The sequence below is a fragment of the Mauremys reevesii genome, linkage group 3 (genome assembly GCF_016161935.1).
Source record: "Mauremys reevesii isolate NIE-2019 linkage group 3, ASM1616193v1, whole genome shotgun sequence".
Taxonomy (NCBI): Eukaryota; Metazoa; Chordata; order Testudines; family Geoemydidae; genus Mauremys; species Mauremys reevesii.
In genome coordinates, this window is record NC_052625.1 from 127695902 (window position 1) to 127710391 (window position 14490).

A 14490-nucleotide genomic window follows, 5' to 3' on the forward strand; every position below is an offset into this window, starting at 1 on the left:
CCAGGACAACAATAAATCCATCAAATTAGGCAATAGGAAATGCATGCTAATATATACTGGCCCAGTGATCTATTTTAATCTCTACAAGTCTTCCACTTCATGACCAAAAGCCTTTTTTTTTTGGTCACCAGGAGAATTGTGCTTCTGGAACAAAATAATTTTTGCTGTCTTCGGACATTGTTTTTAGCCTTGCAAAAACATGCTGTAGGGAAGAAGTTATGGCAATTGGCAGATTATGGGGACATAGTTTGGGCAGAGAGAGAGAGAGAGAGAGGCATAAGGAATAAAAGGTTACAAACCTCTTAAAAGAATGGTTCTATTAGTATTCTTACGTATATCACAAATTTTTAACATAACACCAACGAGAAAAAAGGTTGACAACCCTTTTCCTATTGAAGTCAATAGTCATTTTGCCATTGACTTCAGAGGGAGCAGGATCAGACCTTAAGCCTTTAGTTTATCCACACCTGGTCACCCCAGGTCTGCATTATGATGTGATCCCACCAGCCTCTGTTTGTTGCCCTGCTCCAGAAGCACCGGTCTATATAGGGGCCATCAGCAGCTATACCAAGTGTCATGAACAGCACCAGGCAGTTCGAGTCTGCCATGTATCTGTGTCCTTCTTCTCTTCCTCCTCCTCCAAAAACTCTGTCAAGTGCCTCTGGTGGGTCAGAAAATGCCACTGAAATGTCCACCAGTGTCTCGTGAAAACTGTGCCTGTTTCCTGACACAGGAGTGAAAGCACCAACAAGAAAAGTTCTTCAAAAGATTCCTCCTTTATGTTGTTGGATCCCGAAGCTGGGAGTGCACAGACCAAAATGACTGCTGGGAAGGGTATGTTAGCAGACTGTTCCATGCAGGGTGGACAGTCAAGTTTTCCCCACAGTGCACCATGGTCACAGGACTAGAGTGGCCACATTTTGGGAGGACCCCAGGGAGTCTGGGATATAGTTGGTTTGACTTGGGTCTAGGTGATGGAGTGTGGATGCTAGGGCTCCAGGTTTGAGTCTGGGTAAGAAAATTCTTAACATAGGGTTAAAAATCAATCAATCAGTGTAGATGCTCTAACCCAGAGTCATCTGATTAGAGTCCCACTAACCCTGGGCTTACATTGCACGGTAGACATACCATTAGGGAGCTGATTCTGAAAGGTACAGAGCACTATCTTCTTCAAAGACACCCTGCACATTGTAGGATCATCAGGCCCAGTATGTTTAGTTTTTTTAACCCAGCAAAGAATATTTCATGTTCATCCAACACTTTTCTTCCCAAAGCACATTATAATCTATTGGTGTATAGAAATCTTCTCCCTAGGTTCTTGTGTTAGCACCTGTCACTGTATTATCTGAGTGCCTTAAACTACTTACCCACCACTGACAGGACTTGAACTCACAGTCCCTATCTTAGAAGACCAATGTCTTATCCATTAGGAGGCTCAGATCACCATAAATTTACCAGTGTAATGTAGTCACTTCTGGGCAGAGGAGTGGCTATGACTGAGCAGTGAAAGAAGAGGATATTTTTGTCAGGCACAAAGGGCCAGAACAATCTTATGAAAGTGTTAAGGGAATATCTAACTTCTGCAGAATCTGTCATTGTATTTATTTGGATTTTTAAAAGTGTGACATATGAAATAAAAATATATTTTACACAACCTTCCTGTATGCATTCAATTGTGCAGACTTCCGTGTGGTTTTCAGAGTTTATTAAATGTGTTCTTCTCGGCCACACACTCCTTAAATGAAGTCACTAGTATATTTGAGTGTGTTTTTTAATGTGTGCTCATTGTACTAAGTCCTTTTTCCTATGTTAAATGACCCAAAACATTAAAGTCAACATAGCTGTATTAAAATAAAAGGGAATGCAAATCTTTATGATTTGCTATAGTTCTTTCATGCAGTGAACTGTTTCAGACTTAGAACATGTTTTTTTTAATCAATTTATTTTGAGTGTTTGATTATAAGAATCCTGTTTATACATCCAAATAATAGCATAAAAATTATCACAAGACAAATTCTGCACATATACAACTCTGACTGGATACAGCCAAGGACAGAATTAGTCTCTTTCATTTTCAAGGAATGAAAGAAATTTCATATTTAGACCTGATTTTTCATTCATTTAAAAATTGTCAGGCCAGAAAGGAAGCTTCCCTCAATTTTTCTTTTAAAATTACACTTACACTATCATAGTCAGATCTCCAGCCGCTCACTCTTTGAGCACTGCAAAGTTGTATAGCTACGTAAACACACAAAACCATGTGGCTTGAAATGTCATACAAATACCACATATGGCAACCTACATATGCATTATACACTATCACAAAAATTTTCTGTTGTAAATATGCATAAATGTGTCCAATGTTTTGAGAATCTAGCCCACTGTATACAGGTATAATCCGACTGCTGAAAACCATCCCATTGCTGATGCATTTAGAAAGCTGCAATATAGCTTAACCCTAGTAATACGTAAAATCTATTATGTAACAGACACCATTTCTGCATATGGTAAACATTTCATCTGTTTCATCTTTGAAAAAAAGAGTTACGCAACTGATTTAATAAAGGAAACAAAATCCTGCCTTTTTAATCTGCTGGTCAAAGATAAAATCATTACGAGCTAACCAAGCAACCTGTGGTAACATTCTGCACGGCCAAGCAGGAGGCCAGAATACAATGCTTTTTGCTACCTCACTTGGTAGAGACGGAGTGCTGCAGGAGGTGACAGCCCCCCTTCCTTGGCATAGTGTGTTGCAGTTTTCTGACAGTCTACTATCAGTGAAAGGAAGCAAGTACCAGTAAGTGCAGAAAATGAGAATGGGACTTTCTGATAACTTCACACTCCAGTTCAACATGTGTCTCATCTTTAAGATATCTTTCTTTCCTTCTCCCCCCCCCTCAGGATTTTCTGCTTATTTATGTTTGTGCTCAGATAAATCTGAATGAATGATCCTATTTACAAACAGAATAAATCATACAGATTATTTAGAATAAAATCATGCAAACAATATCCAGGTCAACTCTGGATAGCATGACTGTGGGGGGGGCCTTTACGTGATAAAAATTAGAGCATATTGCTTTAGGCTAGCACGGTGAATGTTTTTGTTCTAAAGATGGACACAGGACCTTAAAATGCCCATCTCCTGTAGTGATGCACTCCATCATAAAAACCAAGTCTCTCACAGAAGGGCTGAAGAATTTAAGCTGTGATAAAAAGGAAGGCCCTTTAGCACTACTTTTACACCAACCAATGTGTTCCAAGGTGTTCCAATGGGGGGGAGAGATAGCTCAGTGGTTTGAGCATTGGCCTGTTAAACACAGGGTTGTGAGTTCAATCCTTGAGGGGGCCACCTAGGGATCTGGGGCAAAATCAGTACTTGGTCCTGTTAGTGAAGGCAGGGGGCTGGACTCAATGACCTTTCAAGGTCCCTTCCAGTTCTAGGAGATTGGTATATCTCCTATTATTATTATAACAGGTTTTGTCCACTCCAGAATGGGGCTGAGGGGACACAAAAGTGTATGAAACATTTTCAATAGTTGTTGAACAGTCCACACAGCCCACCTTCCCCACAGATAACTGGTGATGCTCAAGCAGGGACGAGAGTGTGAACTAAAGCACTATGGCACTGCTTCTCAGTTAGAGGCAAGTTTCAGAGCTGGTGAGAGGTCAAGTCTCTCAGTGTAGGAACAAGAGGAGATCTTAGGCCAAAAAAAACAAGTAAAGCCAAAGAAGTCACTATGGTACTCACTCAACAGAGCTGCTTCCAGCATGCATTTGAAGTGATGTCTTCTGACTTGAATGCCAGACTGATATTCTGCTACTTTTTACTTGTATTAACACTGCAGAGCCCACAGAACTATCGGGAAGAGAGCTGGATCCTAGTCTGGCACATGCATCATCATCAGAATTGTTAACTAAGCTTCAGTAGCAGAATTTCTGGGCTTGAGTCCCCTCTGATTTACACCAGCAGAAGCCAGAAGCAATTTCATGCATGTCAGACACAAACTGCTCTCACATCAGTGCGAGAGGAGAATCTCTTATTGTTGGTATGGAGTGATCCAGAATGAATACAGTTTGCCTTTCAAACTCCAGTCTGAGCTTATAGCACTGGCAGCTAGAAAAGCCGTCTTCTCACTTGTAAACTAAGCAGATTTGATCTGAAAGTTACTGGGACACATTTTTACAGAGACACCTTTCAGAGTAGAATCTCATTTTACAAGAAATATAGGAGGGTTGCAAGGCTGGTTCTTAAGCTGTTAGGAGACATACCAAGGAAGAGTAAACGTGAGAAGGAGGTTTTCTTGGACAACAAAGAAGGGTCTCAGGTAAAGCCTGTAGATTGGAATGTAAAGTTGTCTGGGACTGTACCTCTGAGGGTTCTCCTATCTTCACCACTGGAGAAAGTACTGTGATCTCCACGCCACTCCATAATACCATGTGACATCTCACACACACACACACACACAAAAATCAACCAAACAGGCTTTTTTATTCTGAATTTTAGAGGTACTAGTTGTAAATGGCCCTGTACTTGTGTCAGGATAGACATGCACGTTGCATTTATGAGATTTTTCTACACAAATAAGGCTTTGTTGTAGCCATTTAATCTTACTCTATTTAGTACAGAATTTCATTGTGTTATAAGAGTATTTGGAAGGCAATCAACTGTGCAGCGCAGCCTGGGCAACTTTCTTGTTTATCTTGTTTAACCCCAGTTTATCGTACAGCAGCCAAACCCTCCCAATTTAACCTGTGCACTATCCTGTAATCTCTGGCTTTTGGAACATTATTGTGCTAATATTTGCTCTTGACCGGGAGTGAAAGGCTGGTACAAAAACCAAACATTACACACATCTCCTGAAATTATCAGGTGTTTGTCTTAATTAAAGGGCATCCGTTGTTCAATGGCTCTGAGGCCAAATGAGTTCCGCTCCATCTGCAGAAGCATCACTTCACATTGCAGGAGCCACATGGTAGAAAGATGTGGGAAAATCTGACCAGCCCCAAAAGATTTAAACAACTAATTATTACTTATTCTGAAATTAGATTTATAAGACCTGTGTGGTAGGAGGAGGAGGAGGAGGAGGAGGTAGAAGGTCTATTGATCAAAGCACAGAATTGGGAGACAGAAGATGTGTCTTCCATTTCTGGCTCTGCTACAGAGTTGTTTTGTGTCTTGGGCAAGATACTTAACTCCCTTGATTCCTCAGTTTTCTCATCTGTAAAATGGGAATGATGCTACTTACGTACTTCACAGGGGTGTGGTGAGGTCACATTCATTCATGTTTGTAAAAGGCTGTGAGATCACAAAACGTGCATAGTGGAATGTACTGAAAGCATTTGATATTAGGGCAATTTAATTGATTTAAACCTTGAGACATGAAAATATGGGGGTGGGCATAAAGGTATTTTCTGGTACTAATACATCATCATATACTATATATTTAAGGTAAAAGGCACCATTTCAGTCAGTAACTGTCCTCTTTTTTGTTTGAAAGGTTTTTCTGAGCCTGCTCTGACCACTGATGGTGATGTATTTGTTACTTACCGATCCTTTCGTTCCCTCCCCAGTCCGCGGTCAGAGGCTCTGGATTTAGGGAATCAAAACAGTTTGGGGAGTTTCCTAATTGAGCAAAGCTGAAAAGGTATGAAACGATGTCATGAAGTGCTGCCACGATCTGCAGGCTCTGCCTGAGTGCTCTGTAAGCAGCCTGCAGATAAAATAAACATTGGGAGAAAACCCTTCAAATGATAGACAGAAAATGTGAAGAAAATACATAGCAATAGCAAATATTCATGAATGAAGATTACTGATTATTTGTATCCCAGTAGTACCTAGAGGCCACAGTCAGGATTGGGGCCCACTGGGCGGGTGTTGGACAAACATAGAACAGAAGACTGCCTCTTCTATGAAGAGCTTACAATCTAAAATGTTATGTTGTACTACTGAGTGTTAGGTCTCCTAGAGTCTTGAATGAGTGTCTTTTTGTACTGTTAAAATAAAAACAACTTTTTTCCACCCATGAAAAAGATAAATAGATCAAGACCAAACAGGCAATTTGTCAGCAAACAATTGGTATGTTACGGTGTTTCTCTATTTTCCCTCCTCACATTTTAAACCACCACTTTCCTCTTAACACAGCTACTACAGCCAACATCCCTGCTACTTCCCTATAGATTTGGGTGGGGAGAGACAGATGGATGGACAGCAGGGGAAGGGTTAGGGGCATGCAGGCTTGTCTGTAGGCAGAGGGGATCCAACATGGCTGGTTTTAATAAAGATCCAAACTAACTTACATTACCCTGCTATCCTTTTATCTTTTGCTCCTGTGTCTCAAACACAGAGGATGCAACCTTTTTTCTTAATGCCTGTGACCTGACACACCACTCTGATGGCATATATTAATTGCAGCAGGCATTCTAATCAACACACTGCGAGTTTGTTTATTTCCCAGGGCTAGTCATCTCTAACGACAAAGCAACATTTCAACATGTATGAAGAATGTGGTCTGTCCTCCAGATATAGCTACATGCTTTAATTAAGAAAACAAAATCTCTCTTTAAGTTTGTAAATACCAACCTTTTCCGGCAGCATTTTAAACATAATCAGCACCTCAGAAGGGTGAGGAATGAACCACAAATTGAGGAAAGCTTGCCCATCAGGAGACAACAAACGATGTGGTCGTGGCTGAAATGACCTGAGTTATATGGGGAAAATGATACAAATGATGAAAGTTACAACTAAATAAAAGTCTCTGAAATAATTTTTAAAGCTAAATACTACAATGTTGTAATTCTCACTTAAAAGTTGGGGAAAAAAACCTCTTGCTGGCTCAGGCAAAACTTCCATTTGGGCTTGGGATTTACCCCAAAGATTTGGAACAGCTAGAAATACGCATATTTCAGAGATCAAATGATTGCTAAAAGCCAGATTCGAAAGCCCATTGAATTCAATAGGAATCTTTCCATTGACTTCAGTGGATTTTCAACCAGGCCTTATAGTGTACCAATCTAGAAGACCAGAATGCCCTGCAAAAGGCTTCTCTGAACCAAATGCATAACTGTCACTTATGCCAAATAGCCTCTCTCAATCAGAGTGGTATTATTTATTCAAAAATAATAAGTCATGGGCCAGCCCTGCAAAATAATGAGCTTGGTGCCCATTCCTACAAGGTTCTGAATGGCTCCTGCAAAGTGCTGAGTGGCCCCAATTTCTATTGACTTCAACGAGAACTGAAGACATTTGACTCCTCACAGGAGGCACTTTTGTAGGATTGTCTCTTTGATCCCTAGGCAAAAGTGTTCAACTTTGGCATAGGATAGCACTATCTTGCATCATTCTCTGATGACTGCTTCTGTCTGCCTCAGAAACAACACAGACAGGCTCAAAGAAGTCACACCCAGCCCTCTTTGGAAGGAGTTGGACCAGTGTGGTGATGAAATGTTATAGTGTGGGAGAATCAGCAGGGATCCTCAAGGTTCTACGATCCTCCCTCTCTTGGTAAACAAAGTTAATTTAGAGGAGTAAATGTAGAAATGTAACTTCCTTCTTCCAAAGTAATAGGTAGGGCTACAACAATTCATAAGAATTAAAAGTCTACAATGAATATTTGCTTAAATTCCTGTACAACTTTCAGTAGACAGCCCCATCTTCTTGTCAGAAGATGTTAAATTATAAAGTTAGAATATGCATCATGTATTTTTTTTGTTTTTCCACATAAACAAAACAGTCATTTCCTGTCTCAGTGCACATGAACATGAAATACAATATTGTACTAATTTAGTCTCAGATGAGAGGTTTAACTCAGTGGGGACAGGGATATTGGAACAATTTTTATAGTGTGGGGGCTGAGAACCATTGAACCAAACAGTAAACCCTGGATATAATGGAAAACACTTCAAGTCAGGGGTGCTGGCGCACCCCCCCCCCCCGGCCCCCAGCATCCCTAGTTCCAGCACCTATGAGTGAGGGGAATAAGTTTGATTTACATCAAAGTGAGTTTTATACTTATTACTTATTATTATTGTGATTAAAGAGAGAGGTCAAACAGCAGAAAGAACAACTTGCATCTGTGTGGGAGTGGAATAAGAAATGGTTAACTGCAGTGTGTTGTAAATGAGAGAATTACCTTTGGGTAGGATTTGTTTAACCAGCTGTTCGTTACCTATTTTGCATAAGGAACGATAAGAACAAACTGTACCCAAGGAAACTGCACTTTACCAGGTGACGTTACTGTTTACTTTCTTTATCTGTTTCCTCCATTTTACACCATTGCCTGGAAGCCCTAACAGCAGGGAGAGACCAAGTACAACAGCTGCAGTTCACCCCAAAGGCAATGCTCTCAATAGTAAGCATGCTCCCATAGCATGGATGTCTGTATATTTAATCTCTCCATCAAAGGGGTCTGTTTCCCCACTCTTCGATGCACACATAGCTCCATTTCCTTTTAAATGGTGTTTTCTCCAGGGTTGGGTTAAGGAAAGAATGCCCCTCCCCTCCCCAAGAGGTCAATGTCATTTCTTGCTGCTATGATGTGTATCAGAGGGGTAGCCGTGTTAGTCTGGATCTGTAAAAGCAGCGAAGAATCCTGTGGCACCTTATAGACTAACAGACGTTTTGCAGCATGAGCTTTCATGTTATGTTAACTTATCAGAAAGAAACAAGACAACTTATATAGCATCCAGATGAGGCCATTTGCCCTGGTGATATCTGAGAAATTATTCAGAATTCCACCCCTGCCCCCATCATCCTAGCTGCCCTCCCCCCACACACACTTCAGAAAGAGCTAAAGCACAATTTAAGCTTAAAGATACTAGGTAAAACAGACTCTCTATAATATAAAACAAATACCAGTGCTTCCCTTCCCCACCCCGCTTCTTTCTTTGCCTTCACACAGTAGTTGCCAGAAAATCTTTTCAGAGAGAGGTGGGTGAAATAATATCTTTTATTGGACTAATTTCTGTTGGAGAGAGAGAGAGAGAGAGAGAGAGAGAGAAGCTTTAGAGCCGCACACAGCTCTCCTTCAGGTCCTGGAAAGATACTCAGAGTGTTACATCTAAATGTTTGACTATCTTAGATAAATTAACGGAATTATCTCAGCATTTCTGCATTTCCTGTCCTTTAGCGGGGAATATTGCTAATACTCAGGTAACATTACCAAGTTACCTAAGGCAAAACTGTAAAGATTGAGGGTAACCACTTTATTATCCAATTTTTTTCATGGCACCTGATCTAGAGACTCACTGAAGCCAATGGGAGTCTCTACTGATTTTAGTGGGGTTTAGGATCAGGTTCCTTGACACATCTTTTCTTTGGGGTTTTATTTTTGTTTGTTTGTTTTTTAATTTTTCCCATTTGGACTGATTCTTCTGTAACTGCTCATTTATTTTTCTCTCTTGAAACCCTCTTCTTTTACTCCTGGGTGAATTCTGTGCCAAAAATTTAAAAATTCTGCACACATTTTAAAATTCTGCAAAATTCTGCATGTTTTGTCAAAACAACACTATATAATCATGCCAGTTTCAGTTATTTTGGTAGTTTATTTCAAATACCTGTCAGCAACACCCACACCCCTTTCCCCCTCCCCCGCCCGAGCCCAGCTGCAGGGACCCCCTGGCCCAGACACCCATACCCCCTCCCACACCCCAGAGCCCAGCCGAGGGGCCTCGCCAGCCCAGACACTTGCATCCCCTCCCCTTCATAGCTTAATTGTGCCCCCCCCATGCAGACACCTGCATCTCCCTGCCCCACCAGAGCCCAGAGATCCAGAGGGAGAAACATGCTGGGTCCCGGGTTTGTGTGGAGTTTCTTGCATGCTTCCTCCGGGCAAACCAGGAACTGCAGCTATTGGGAACCCTCCAGCTCCATCCCCCTCCCCACAGCCGTTTTTTCTATTTGCGAACTGGGGAGCTGGGCTCTGCTGGGTCCAGTGGCCTCTAGTGGCATCCAGCAGCTCTGCAGCACCAATTCTGCAGGGAAAGGAAAATTCTGCACAGAAAAGGACTCTTCTTGCCTGTAATTGGAGGTTCATTGAAATGGGTGGTCTCTATTTGCATTCCAAACATAGGTGCGCATGCGTGCCATGTGCCAGAGCCGGAAGTCTTTCAGCAGCAGTGTCCGTTGACCTGCACAGCTGCCTTATGTCACTACACGCTCCATGTAGATTATAAGAGGCTATGCGGGGTGATGCGCCCTCAGTCTCCCTCTTTCCACAGCAGAGGGAAAGGTGGTCGGGTATTGGAATACAAATAGAGACCACATATCTCAAAGAACCTCCAGATATAGGTAAGTAATCTCCTCTTCTTTGAGTGATGGTCCCTATATGTATTCCAAACGCAGGTGAGTACGGAGCAACGATCAGCTTGGAGGTGGGTGCGAGGACGCGATAGGTAAGGCCTGCTGCAGAAGAGCATGGCCCACTGGTTGATGATGTAGTGCACTGTGAAGGTGTGGACAGAGCTGCACAGCAGATCTCATGCCAGGGTACGTCCGCCAGGGAGGTGGAGGTGGTCGTGTGTGCCCGCGTGGAGTGCACTGAGATTCTGCTGGGCGGTGTCACAATGGAGCAAGCATAGCATCTTGTAATGCACTGAGAGACCCAACTGGATATATGCTGCAAGGAGAGGCCCTGCCTGCTCAAACATTCCACGATGGATACGAAGAGGTGTGGGGAGGTGTGAAAGGCCAGTAGAAGGCCAGTGCCCCGTGGATGTCCAGGGAGTGTAATGTCCTATCCACAGGAGTGGCGTGGGATTTAGGATGGAAGACTGGGAGATGGATGGACTGGCTGAGATGAAACTCTGAGACGACCTTTGGGAGGAACTTAGGGTGAAGGCGCAGGGAGACTTTGACCTTATGGAAAACTGTATACAGAGGCTCAGCCATCATGGCTGCCAGTTTGCTGACCCGCTGGGCAGAGGCAATGACCACCAGGAAGAGGACCTTCATGGATAGATGAGCCAGGGAGCATGTGGCCAGGGGTTCAAAGGGACACTGGGTGAGGGCAGACAGCACAAGGCTGAGGTCCCAAGAGGGGGTGGGGAGTGAGGACTGGAGGGAGTTATCAGGCCCCTCAGAAAGTGGTAGTGGTAGGATGGGTAAATATTGATCAGCTGTCCACATGGAGGGAGGAAGGCACTGAGTGCCACGAGGTGGAGGCAGATCGAGCTGAGCATGAGGCCCAAGTTCTAGAGCTCCAGGAGGCAGACCAGAATGATCGGCACGGAGACAGCATGGAAGGGGAGGTGTCAGCAGTGCACCCAGGAGGTGAAGTGCTTCCATTTCGTGGTGTTGCATGCCCTCGTAGACTCCCTCCTACTGTGTGTAAGAATACAGTGGACAGGTGATTACCAGGCATTGTCTAAAAACCAGGCCATCAACTGGAGTAGACCTGGGTTGGAGTGGCAGAGCCTGCCATGGTCCTGCGTGAGAAGGTCCAGCTTGTTGGGGAGACTGATCGGTGGGTGAGCTGACAGTCTGAATAGCTTGAGAAACCAGAACTGTTGGGGCCAGCATGGTGCTATCAGGATGACTCTGGCCTGCTCTTGGCGATCTTGTGGAGGACCTGGGGGGAAGACAGGGACTGGGGGAAAACTGTACTGAAGGCTGGCGTGCCACCAAAGAAGGAATCCTGACCCCTGGAGCAATAGAGGGGGAACTTGCGGTTTGCATGGGTAGCAAAGAGATCCCAGAGGGGGGTGCCCTAGGCCCGGCAGCTGGTGCAGAGTGTGGGGTCATAGAGCTCCCACTCATGGTGGAGGTACCAAGTTTTGATCTGCTTTTACAGATCCAGACTAACACAGCTAACCCTCTGGATACTTGAAGTTTTGATTAGTGCATCCACCAGGGAGTTCTGTGCCCCTGGGAGGTACATCACGTGGGGCACGATGTTGTGGTGGAGATACCAGTTCCAGAGGCAGATGGCCTCCATACAAAGTGACTGGGATCTGATGCTGCCATGTCTGTTTATGTACGCCACAGTGGTGGTAGTGTCTGAGAGGATCTGAACGTGTTGGTCACGGAGAAGAGGCAGGAACACGTGGCAGCCCTGGCTGTCTGCACGCAGCTCCAGTGTGTTGATGTGCATGCGCGCTTCTGTGGGAGTCCACCTCCCCTGTGTGGTGCAGCCTGCCAAGTGTGCGTCCCACCCTGCCAGGGAGGCATCCTTGGTGAGGATGGCCATAGGGCCGGGAGTGGTGAACGGATGCCTCGGAGCACCTTAGTAGGAAAAGTCCACCACGTGAGTGATGTGCAGACCCAGCTGGGAATGGTCAAGGCTGAGTCCAGGTGGTCAAGATGGGGCCTGCAGACCAAGAGATGCCACAGGTGTAGCAGCGCATATGGAGTCAGGCGTGTGGCATCACATAGGTGCAGGCTGCCATGTGGCTGAGGAGGCAGAGACAATGGCACATCATCGTGTGCGGGTTGCAGCACGGGGTCTTCACGAGGGCCGGGAGGGTGGCAAAGCAGCCTGTCAAGAGGAAGTTGTGTGCTGCGATCGAGTCTAGGCGCACTTCAATGAAGTGAACCATCTGTGTCGGGAGGAGCACGGATTTCTCCATGTTGACACAGACACCCAGCAAGGTGAGAAGCAAGTGGAGAGCTGCAACTTCTGTCACTGCCTCAGTAAGGGACGGGGCCATCAACAGCCAGTTGTCCAGGTAGGGGGCCGCTATGACAGCAAAGACCTTGATGAAGACCCTGAGGACCGTGGTGATACCAAATGGAAGGACCCTGAATTGATAGTGGTTGTCACCCACGCAGAAGTGGAGGAACTTGTGGTGGGCTGGGTGGATGTCGATATGGAAATATGCATCTTTCATGTCAAGAGCTGCGAACCACACCCCCTGGGGAAGGGAGAGAATGATGGAAGCAAGGTCACCAGGCAGAACTTGGTCGTTCTGATGAAAGTATGGAGTAAGCAGAGATTGAGGATAGAATGGAGGCCCCATCCTTCTCTGGGATGAGAAAGTACAGGGAGTAGAAGCCCCTGCTGAGAAAGGGAGTGGGCGGTCACGGGTTCTATAGCACCCTTCCTGAGGAGGTGTCCACCTCATGTTGAAGTAGGGTGTTGTGGGTGGCGCTTCCCAGAGAGAGCGAGGGGGGGCCTGGTGAGATGGAAAGGTGAGAAATTCTATTAAGTAGCTGTGTCGCATGATCTCCAGTACCATTGATTCATGGTGATCTTGCCTCAATGGTAGGTGAATAGGGCAAGACAGTCTCCAAAAGGTGCCACAGGGGGCCACAGGTAGTGACACGGGGGATTCACAGCTCTCGGACATTGCATCAAAACTGGGCCGTCTGATGGTGGCGAGGTGTGGCGGCAGAGGTACCAGTGGCCGATAGCTGTGGGCACTGGGAACAGGGGCACCAGCAGGCCTGCTCCTGGTACCTAGTATAGATAGCTTGGTATGGCAGGTATGGGCGCTGCCAAAACTGTGGCTCAGATTGTCGGCTGCAGGGGCAGCAGTGTAGATCCTGAGGGACCAAAGGGTCATCCGTGAGTCCTTCAAGGAATGCAAGGCCTCGTCCATCTTTGCACGGAACCATGGGTGGTTCCAGGCCCCAGCACACCAAGCGCGTGCTTGGGGTGGCATGCTGCGGGGGGTGCTCTGCCGGTCGCTGGGAGGGCGGCAGGCGACTCTGGCGACCTCCCGCAGGCGTGCCTGCAGAGGGTCCACTGGTCCCACGGCTCTAGCGACCGGCCGCAGGCAAGTCTGTGGGAAGTCCACCGGAGCCACGGGACCAGCGGACCCTCCGCAGGCACGTCTGCGGGAGGTCCACCGGAGCCGCGGGACCGGCGACCGGCAGAGCGCCCCCCGCTGCGTGCCGCCGTGCTTGGGGCGGCGAAATGGCTAGAGCCGCCCCTGCATGGGGCAGCTTGTACTCATTGAAAGGGAGGTCCTGGACAACAGATTGGATATCCCTGGGAAAGCTGGATGACTGGAGCCATGCGTCACATTTCATCACCATCCTTGTGGGCAGGGAGCAGGAAGATGTGTCCCCCCTATCTGCTGTGGCTGGGAGACTGACTTTGGCCATTCAGCAGCCCTCAGACAGCAGGGCCTGCAACCGCTGGCACTTATCCTATGGGGTGTCCTCCAAGAACTCCACTAGCTTGGTACTTTAGAATTGTTGAAAGTGTGCTTCACTAGCAGAGCTTGACAGTTAGAAATGTGAAATTGAAGGGCCGTGGAGGAGTGGAGTTTACAGCCCATGAGGTCCAGGCATTTCACCGTCTCATCCGGGGGGGTGGAAGAGGCAGAATGCTGGCACCCCCATTCCATGGCTGCATGCATGACTAGTGAGGTCAGAGGTGGGTAGGAAAACAGAAAGTCAGCCCCCTTAGCTGGCATGAAGTACCTGCGTTCCACTCCCTTGAGCGTGGGGGCGCAGGACACCAGCATGTGCCACACCACTTGCGCGGGTTGTAGAATGGTGTTGTGAATGAGCACAGCTACATACGTCAGGCCATAGGGCTGGAAAATGTC

At 45.9% G+C, this 14490-nt stretch overlaps 1 protein-coding gene across 10 annotated transcripts in view; it reads right to left on the bottom strand.

The window, feature by feature from the left end:
* Positions 1–14490, bottom strand: part of LOC120401000 — a 131024-nt gene that overhangs the window by 51191 nt on the left and 65343 nt on the right. For all 10 annotated transcript variants that reach the window (XM_039530460.1, XM_039530454.1, XM_039530458.1 and 7 more), the window contains 2 exons: positions 6581–6698; positions 5549–5711 (listed from right to left, as the gene is read on the bottom strand). In XM_039530460.1, coding sequence (XP_039386394.1) covers positions 5549–5711; positions 6581–6698 — 281 coding nt within the window. The remainder of the gene's footprint in view (positions 1–5548; positions 5712–6580; positions 6699–14490) is intronic.